We start from the raw sequence: 10,043 nt of genomic DNA on the forward strand, positions 1-10,043 counted from the left end.
ATGTTTAAGTTGTTCTAAGATATGGATTTATATTATCTGAATCCATGTCTTGCTGAAACATGCCAATATGATAAATACCTGTCAGCTGAAGATTGTACCTTTATAATGCTGACTTTTTATGCACTGATTTGAAGAAAGACTTTTTTGTGAACAGAAGACAGACATGCTTTTGAACACATTTGGGCAAGCACTAAGTTATTGAAATACTTTCTTGTCAATACACTAAATTATTACAGTAAACATGAGTGCTATATTCATGTGTAACGTGATGTCAACTTGATATCATCAAGACTAACAAGTCTGGGGAGTGCTATACAATTTCATAAGATTTTTCACATTTAAATATAAGCTTCAGTGGTGGAAGTCAATCATACTTTTAAAAATCATGGTCAATGATTTTATGTCATGTACTACTGATGTATACTGTTTACACACAGAGGTAAAAGTGCATATGCAGCAATGCAAGGGAATAATAGCACGCACGCACGCACGCACGCACGCACGCACGCGCACACACACACACACACACACACACACACAGACCTTTATCTAACCCTGACATCATGTCCTTGCCCTCAGCTGCCACTAGCTAATGTGTCACGCTTGGAGGTGGGGGAATCTGGTTGTAGAAGCTGGCACTTGCCTCGGGTTACACTCAAACACACACAAATGCATACGCATAAAAGTGCTAACTTGTTCCTTAGGGTGTGACAAGAGGACAGTGAATCAAAGGACACTGGGAAACAGTCATCTATGACATAGATTGACTCAGACAACCCTGCTTTCCATCCTCTTCATTTTAAACGAATTAGTGACACAATGGATAACCTTTGTGTTACACTGCTTCGGATGTTAGGCTGCATATACACAAACATTACACTGCTCACAGTTGAAGTATCTGATGATCTTTTAACAGTGCTCAGAGTGTGAAAAAAAACTTGCTAGTGAAAAAAATTTGCTTGGGTCACAACTGGCAAGGCTTCTGTAAAGTAGTGACAACCCACTGTCAGGAGGGACAAAATATACAACTACAACAGGGGTGGGCAACTCCAGGCCTCGAGGGCCGCTGTCCTGCAGGTTTTAGATGTCACCCTGGGTCAACACACCTGAATCACATGATTAGTTCGTTACCAAGCCTCTGGAGGACTTCTGGACACGTTGAGGAGGTCATTTAACCATTTGAATCAGCTGTGTTGAATCATGGACACGTCTAAAACCTGCAGGACACCGGCCCTCCCGGCCTGGAGTTGCCCACCCCTGAGCTACAATCATGAAGTATACAATGTAAATCCAAACAGAATACAATGATTTGCAAACCTAATAAACCCATATTATCTTCACAACAGAACACAGAAAACCTGCAACATTTTTCAATTTCATAAAGAAATTATTTGCTCATTTTAAATTTCATGGCAGCGGTCTGTCTCAAAAACGTTGGAATGAGGGCAACAAAAGGCTGCGAAAGTACATGGTACTAAAAAGAAACAGCTGGAACATTGTGAAACTAATTAGATTATTTGGTGGCAGGTCAAAAACGCATCTGCAAATAAAAAGAGTTTCTAAGAGTGGCAGAGCATCTCAGAAGTAACAATGGGCAAAGAAATTAATCAGCAGACAAATGTGTCTTTAAATTGTAAAACAATAATATAATTGCAAAGACTTTGAATATCTTATCATCTACAGTGCATAATATCATCAAAACATCAGATCTGGTGAAATCTCTGTAAGCAAAAATCAGTATTAGATGCCCGTCATCTTCAGGGCCTCACGGAGCACTGCATTAAAAACAGGCATTAGTCTATTGTGGAAATCACGGCATGAGCTCAGGAACACTTCCAGAAATCGTTGTCTGTAAACACAGCTTGTGGTGCTGTCCTCAAATACAGGCTAAAGCGCCGTCATGCAAATAAGAAGATGTATGTGAACATGATCGAGAAATGTATCTGTTTTCTCTGGGCCAAAGCTAAGCTAACATGGACTGAGGCAAAGTAGCAAACTGATCTGTGGTCAGACAAGTTGAAATTTTTGAAAAACAATGACCCTGCATCTTCTGGACTCTGATGGTATAGGGGTACATAGAAATGGAATTGGCAGCTTGCATAATTTTGAAAGGTACATATAGATTATAGAGTGCATACATGTAATTATTGATGTTTTACAAGCAGATTCTCCTGCTTTGGTTTGGTCTGTGTGGAAAGTGCTGGTACTAAGCAGCTGACTATGTACTGCAAACCCAGTCATAGCTTTTCAGTGAAAAGAGTTATGTCAATCATGAACAGCAAGGCAAAGTGTAGATGGTAAAACTGGTGCAATTATTACACTGCATTTTGAAAAACAAGTTATGACCAACTTAGCTTACAATCTGTTGACCTTGTTTACAAGGTACCTTTGAACCGTTGGTACAATGTTGTTTAAGGTCACGGCTAGATAACTGTAATTTTCTTTGACCTGCTACCAACAACATCATCCTCACAAATAATAACAGAGGGTAAACAAGTATCTGCTCTCTGTAGCTGCCCTTTTTGAAGTCCTTCACACAAATTTACTTGGTGTGGGGAAAGCCACATGGTACGCACACAAACATAGAAAACCAGCGAGTCGATTTTCAAAGCACATATTTTTCCATTTGTTTACTGGAACAGCTGAGTGGTAAAGAAAAACGCTCCAGGGAGTTCAGTTTGCCATTTGTGTGTCCCGTCTGTATAAATTAAGAGCTGAAATTGCAGGTGTAGGTATTTTCTCCCCCCAGATCACCTTTTTATCCAAATGTGTAGAAAGAGGGAAGGTGGTGCAGACATCAGCAGTTCAGTGAATCTCTGCATATATAGCTACTGGGAAATAGGTAGACCTAAGGGAAAAGGTCAAAGCAATATAATTTTGACAAGTAGATTGGAAGGGCTTGTTTAGCTTCTGGGGGTGTGGGTGTTCTTTCCTACAGTTCTGCACATTACACAGGGCAGAGTGTTGTGTGCAGTATTTTCTGTCATATAGTGAAAGCAAGCTATATACATTTGGTATAGTCTGGTGGATGTTACTTAGAATGTAATGGAGCCTTGCTTTCTGGGGAAAGTTTTTTTTGATCATAGCATGTTTAGAGAAGAAGTAGAAGACATGCTGTTTGTTACTAAATATTAGTTCTTAAATATAGAACAAAGTAATTAGCAATTTGATTGCAAGAATTTGTAATCCATACCCTGTAATTATTTCATTTGTAAACAAAGATAAGCACAGAAGACTTAATTAGCATTCAGCGTAGCATACAAACTCTGAAAAGGAAAGATGAGGTGAGAAGAACAAAAGTAATGAATGCGGTAATCTTATTATATCTAAGAGATCCATTTATAATAAGAAAGCAGCGCTATGCTAAAATGCAACTGCAGCTAATGCTTTGAGGACAAATTGCTTATATATAAATTGCTTATATATGAGCACAAGTCATTTATCATTAACTATCAGGCTCAAAATAATTCCACATGTCAAATGTGTAATAAATTTACGATTGTAGGATTTTGCTAAAAATACTTTTAGAGCATGGCAGATGTTTTTTTTTTGTTTGTTTATGGGTGAAAGGCACCAAATTTGAACTCAAGCCAAAAGTGTACTTTAGTGGAGGATGATTTATCTAACTGGCTCAGTACACGATTATGATTTCAGTTCATTCTTGACCTCGGAAACAAAAGTTGACATAACAACTTAACCAAAAAGTTGACGTAGGAGGAGGTGTTCTGAAGCCTTTCAGTGAAATTGGTCATCAAGTACAGCACTGTTTCCAAGGTCAAATATTAATGCATAAACAGAGCCTGGTCTGTCTCCCTGTCTGTCTAGATGGCTTTCACCAGAGAGAGATTTGTTTTCACAACATTGTTTTCGGTCAGTGATGTTGGTGGACATAATTTTATGCACAGCTCTGCTGAGTTACCACCAGAGCATTTCAGTCAGGTTAAAGTGTTCAACACCTTGACTCTTTTCTTTTTAGCCATTTTGTAGAATGGTTGTTCAAACAAAAGAAAAAAAGCCTAAATCATCACCCCTGCACCACTGTGCTAGACCCTCCAAACAAGCCATACTTGTTCAGTCTTTTTCTAAATGTACTGTCACGAACTTTAAAATTTATCATGCCAGCTGAGGCCTGTAGAATCTCAAATGTAGCTCTTGGTTTTTTTTTTTTGCAGTTTCTCTGAGCAGTGCATGGCCTGACATTGGGGTGAATTTGTTGGAACATCTAGTCCCGGGAAGACTGGTGACTGTTGAATGTTTTCCACTTGTAAATAATCCTTTTTACTGTAGAATGAGGGACTTTAAATTATTTGGAAATGCCCTTATGGCCCTCCCCAGACTGATGGGCAGCAACAGTTCTTTCTCTGAGATCATTACTGATGTCTCTCCTCACCTAAATCCTCTAGACCAGCAAACTGCCAACACTGCTGCCTTAATAGAGGGGCTCACACTTGCTGATGATCATTTAATCAAGTGCATTTGATTAGCAGCACCTGGCTTCTGCTTACACTCTTCATTCCAATGCAAGCAGTAAGCTGTACTTAGTTTTCCTGCACACCACTTCTGTGTTTTGGCTTAATTTTTGATAAAAATATAATGAGACGATGTATTATGTCATGTAACATTGTTCATCTGAGGTTGTATTTACCTCATTTTAAAACCAGCTAGGGATGTTTTTTTTTCCTGATACATGAAACTTTAAAACTGAAAGAGGGTGTACAATGACTGTACGTGTACTAATATAATGTATATTGTATTTGATAGGCAAATATAGTATTATATATCTGTTTACAGATCCATTAATTTCTCAGCAAACATCATCATCATGTTATCTGATTAAAATTTCCAGAACAGCTAATAAATGGATCTTGGGGTGACATTGCTTTGATTTATATTTCTGTTAATGGAAAACCTTTAAAATTCTAACATCTAACACAAAAGAAATGCTCACACAGACCCTCCTAGCAGAAAATCCACACAATCCACACAATCCACACAATCCCACAGTCACATAGATGTTAATGGGAAGGGACAGCTCCCCCAAGGCACCAATCAATCAGCATGTCCTCACGCTCAAAGACAGACTTCATGTGGGACAGGCTTGGTGTTTGAGTGTGTGTTTATCAGTCTGTGAAGTCCAGTTTTATAACATAATTTTATGTGCGAATTTGATTAGTCTTTGTACCAATCGGCACGTCGGTAAATGTTTTGATCAAACCCTCACAAATGAGAGGGAACAAGATAAAAGGTGCACTCACGCTGAACACAGAATGGGATTTCTCTGTCAGTCTGTCTCTAACCTTCTCTCTCATACTCTTCCTCATCTCGATGACACACAAAACAAGCATGTAGAAGGGATTTATGACAGCTGCATTGATAAGGTCATCATGTGTATAAAACGAAAAGAGAGGGGGGGAAAAGAGAGTAGATGAGGAAGAGGGAACAAAAGGTGGAGACGTGATGTACAAGCTGCAACTGGTGTGTTTGTGTGTGTGTCAGACGTTTTGGTTTGCAATTTTCTGGGCATTTGAGGAGATTATTAGTCTAGATTTCTTGCATATATTACCAAGGGCATGTAAAATTGAAGTTTTGGTTAGGTTGAGCAATGCTGATGTCTTGTTTTCACCGAGAAATTGAGAATACAAAAAAAAAACGACCTCATAAAATCAGTGTGGCTTACGAAGAAACAAAGGTAGCAGCATTGTGTTGCCTCCAGACAGATTGTTAAGGCTACAGGCAGCTAGGCTTCATCTTTTACACGAAGATGGGAAATCAATCTTGGTAAGAAAGAAACCAAGCAAGCATATTTCTACTATTAGCTATTCCTTCAAGGCAAGGAAAAGCACTTGGCTAAAGATAAGGAAAGCTCATGCTTGATAGATACTTTAACATACTCTTATTGCTATCCTGCCAAAAGCCAAATGAGAGGAATTAAACCACTCACATATCTTTATTGCAAGTGTGAAGTAGAGCTGGTTAAGTTAACTTAACCTTAATGACTGGGAGCAGAAGGGAACATCAAGCCCTACTCAGTCCTAAGGTAACCTCTCCAGCAGCTCAAGAGCTCATTAATTAAAAGGGTCACCCTTGATGTTAACATGTTGAGACAGAAATAAGAAAAGTACGAGTAAGAAAAGAAAAGTGGCCGTTGAGTTGAAGAGATGAGGGAGAAAGAAATCGAAAATAAAACGTCTTCTAAGCTTAAAAACATAAGAAAACAATATATGTAAGATCGAGTAGGAAGGGCTTGATATCTTGGCATTTTCTGAATCCTGTTTCTCCATCCTTACAGACAAATTTTGCCTTTTGTTATCTTTTCCATGAGTAATCTTTCTATATCTGCAGATTTTTTTCTCTCCGTTTATCTGCCCCCCCCCCCCCTTTTATACTTTGTAAGTGACCTATTTCCCTTTCATCCATACGTTCTTCCTTTTATTGGTCTGTCTCTCCATCCCTCCATCTTTGCCCTGTTTCATCTATTTGCTCTGTAAAACATCTTTCTTTGATCCTTTATTACTCTCCTTCCTCTCCATCCACCCTTCTTTCCACCTATGAAGCATATCTGAGTTGTTCTAACTTTCACTGCCTCTAACCCTGTCTTTCATCTCTTTGGTCACCTCGTATCCTGCTGGCTCTCACCTCAACTTCTAACCTGCTCACCATGCCTCCATCCTTGCCTTTACTGCACCCAGCTTCTGTTCTCTTCATCCTCTCTTCCGATCTTGAACGCCAGCCTCCGTTAACCAGTTCCTCTAAGCTTTTTTTTTCAGTTTACTTCCATGTTCTGTAGCTTTCGCACAACCTTCCGTTCCTGTTCAGCACCTCCCATTATTCACCTATCTCTGCATCTCTACCGCCTTCCCTCTGTGCAACAGATCTTTCTCTGCAGGTCTTTATACACCTGAGAGCACACCACCATCTGCTCAGTGCATTTCTTACTCTGCCTAACATCTTCCAGTATTATATCTCTCTTATTTTCGCTGTGCTCTTCTGCTTGCCTTAGCTTCTGCGTTTTGATTATGAGCATCCCCTTGTGACTAGTAACACCCTTAGAAAATATCTTTCAAAGAATATAAAGAAAAGGATGGTTATGCCCCCCCCAGCCGTTTCAGTTTCATCTTCTTCTGACTATTACCAAGTAGTTTTGGTTCTAAACTTTACTGGATAATGAGTGAAAATGACAGTAGAAGAAAAATGTGGTGTCAGATACAAAAGGTGAAATGACTTCTCCAACATCCAAATTCTTACTTTTTTGTCCCTTTAAAACATGGACAAAATCAATGCATGTGAGTCCTTCTATTAAAAAATTGTTCATGAAAATGAAAATGACATTTGCATCCAGGAATGATAGATTACATTTTGTGAATGTTTCATTAACACGCAGACTCTGTGTTCTGCTAGTCACCCTCTACCTCTCTTTTAGTTTTTCTCCTATGATGTATTATGAGTTAGTTAGTTTTAGCAGTTAATGGAAAACGTATTTCTTCCAATTCATCTTCATGAATGAATTGGCGGCTTCCAGGTTGAATAAGCTGCGAAATCCACTTTAAAGGGAAGGAGGCAGCGGCAGAGTATAAGTCAGTGGACTTTCAGAGGAGACTGGATTTTAAATGAAGCATTGGAAATAACACTTTTATTTTATTTTCCTTTGTATTATTTTTACACTTCTTTTAGGCATGTGCAGCAAAACTACATGGCAAGGTTTACAAAGTCATAGTTCCAGTCTTTTATCACATTTGATCAAATTTCTAGTTTTCCTTGATACCAAGTTCTGACGTATAGTCTCAAAAAATATGTAGTGTAGCGTTTGTCACCCACTCTATTCATGACTTTTCTGGACAAAATTTCTCAAGTAGCAGAGTGTCTCTGGTTTGATGACTCCAGGATCACCTTTCTGCTTTTTTTTTTTTTCTTCTTTTGCAGATGATGTAGTTCTTTTTGCTTTATCAGTGGACAGCCTCCATCTCGGACTGGAGCAGTTCATAGGTAAGTGTCAAGCAGGAGGAATGATAATTAACACCTCCAAAGCTGAAGACATGGGTGTAAGGCAGGGGTCAGCAACCTTTAACACCCAAAGAGCCATTTGGACGCGATTTCCGCGCAAAAGAAAACACTGGGAGCCGCAAATACTTTTTAACATCTAAAATGAAGATAACACTGTATATATTGTTTTTTTTTACCTTTTAAGCTGTGTGTGAACAACTAAGGTGTGTTGCTTAAATCCATGAAGTGCTATAGAGAAAATTACTTTTTTTATTTATGTAATTAACACATTTTGAACTCTTAAAGAAATATAACAAAAGGAAAGACACCCTGCTGAACTAAAATGATCCATGTAGCAAACAAAAACTGTTGTGAGCCGCCACCCTTATATCGCCTTTGGGCTTTTGGAGCCTTGACCTGACTTTTAAAAAAAATAATTGGAAAAAAAGCACTATGCTGCTAAAAGATGAAAAATAGATATTTGCAGAATTCAGCCTAAATATGTATTTTACCTGGTTGATGTGTGTGGCGGGGCCGTCAGGTTCCGCAGCCGTCCCGCTGCCGTCAGGTCCAGCCTCTGTGCCTTCATCCACGCCTGGTCCAGCCTCTGTGCCTTCATCCACGCCTGGTCCAGCCTCCGTGACGCCACCTTCGTCTGGCCCAGCTCCGCCTTCGTCTTCGTCTGGCCCAGCTCCGTCTTCGTCTGGCCCAGCTCCGCCTTCGTCTGGTCCTGCCTCGTCTGGTCCTGCCTCGTCTGGTCCTGCCTCGTCTGGTCCTGCCTCGTCTGGTCCTGCGGTTGCCACACCGCCGTCAGAGCCAGCTCGACCCGTTCCGCCTCGCCTCTGCCGGCCGTTTTCCGGGCCTCTAAGTTGGCATCATGGCCTTCGGGGACGGCCTCCGGAAAGAGTTCGTCGCCGCCGCTGGCATCGCGGCCGACCTCCGGACCTGCTCAGTTGCCACCACTGCCACCCGCATGGCCGGCCACCTGATTTGTTTTGTCTGCGCCACCATTGCCGCGTGCACAGTCGGCCCCCAGAACTGTTTCCCCGTCATGACCGTTGCCGTCTCCATGGTCGACCCCCTGAACTTTTTCGTGGACTCGTGTTGAGATCCGCTCTGGTTTTGTTTGGGTCATTTCTGTATTCCTGGACTTTTGGTTTCTTGGACTGTTTCTAGGTCTCCAGTGTTTTTTGGTTTTTGACCTGTTTCCCTGACCTCCAGTGTTTGTGTTGCACTGTTTTTCTTGTGTTTATGAACTACTCTGGACTCATGCTCCTTGTTTTCTGTTTTTGTTTCGTTAGTTAGTGTGTGCAGCTTTGCTCCCCCTGTCTCGTTAGTCAATTTCTCCCAGCTGTGTCTCCCTCCTGTTGCCCATTCCCTGATTACCACCCTGTGTATATTAGCCCTGTGTTTTCCTGTGCTCAGTGTCGTGTCGTACCCTCAGAATTATGCCTGTGTGTTCAGTTCTCAGTGTCATTGTTCAGTTCATGTTTTCGTTTATCACCAGCAATAAAGCTAAGGTTCTCAGTTTCAATTCAGTCTCAGAGTCTCGCACTTGGATCCTCCTCTCCATCCGCCTGCACACAGAGCCCTGACATTCGCAAGTGTGACGCTTATTTTGAGCGATCAAAAAATAATAGAATATAATTTTACTTTTATATTTCAATATCACAATCTTCCAATTTGGAACTACAAGTTTAAAAAAAGAACAACATAAATAAAATACACTTCAGCTAATTACTTAACCCTCTCAGGCTCAAATTAAACTTTTTGTTGCTAATGCACAACCAAGTCCTGCAGTGGTACTTCTGAGTAAAAAAAACTCGTAAAATATGCATGTGGGGTAATCAGGTTGTTAGTTTTTAACTGTTGCAGATCGGCAACGCCTGCCTTGAGAGGGTTAAAAAAAACCAAATTATTTTCCCAAACCACGCGGAGCCGCACTAAAAGGACTAAAGAGCCGCATGCGGCTCCAGAGCCGCAGGTTGCCGACCCCTGGTCTAAGGTGATATGAACTCCAGGTTGGGGATAAGTTGTTGTTGTATGTTTAAGTATTAAGGGTA

General features: G+C 40.5%; 1 protein-coding gene across 1 annotated transcript; it reads left to right on the top strand.

Moving 5' to 3' along the window:
- Window positions 1-7,264: 7,264 nt before the first annotated feature.
- LOC146376240 (uncharacterized) lies at window positions 7,265-9,498 on the top strand. Its single transcript, XM_084946787.1, has 3 exons — window positions 7,265-7,283; window positions 7,921-7,983; window positions 8,522-9,498. The coding sequence occupies exons 1-3, from the start codon at window positions 7,265-7,267 to the stop codon at window positions 9,154-9,156; spliced, it is 717 nt and encodes a 238-aa protein (XP_084802913.1). The 3' UTR covers window positions 9,157-9,498.
- The last annotated feature ends 545 nt before the right edge of the window (window positions 9,499-10,043 follow it).

Source organism: Perissodus microlepis, chromosome 12 (genome assembly GCF_051167445.1).
Source record: "Perissodus microlepis isolate ML-2025 ecotype Zambia chromosome 12, ASM5116744v1, whole genome shotgun sequence".
NCBI lineage: Eukaryota > Metazoa > Chordata > Actinopteri > Cichliformes > Cichlidae > Perissodus > Perissodus microlepis.

Excerpts from the sequence above, each read along its gene's own strand:
- LOC146376240 (XM_084946787.1), top strand. Across the intron at positions 7,984-8,521 it reads CGGACTGGAGCAGTTCATAG|GTTCCGCAGCCGTCCCGCTG; the intron begins GTAAGTGTCAAG and ends CGGGGCCGTCAG.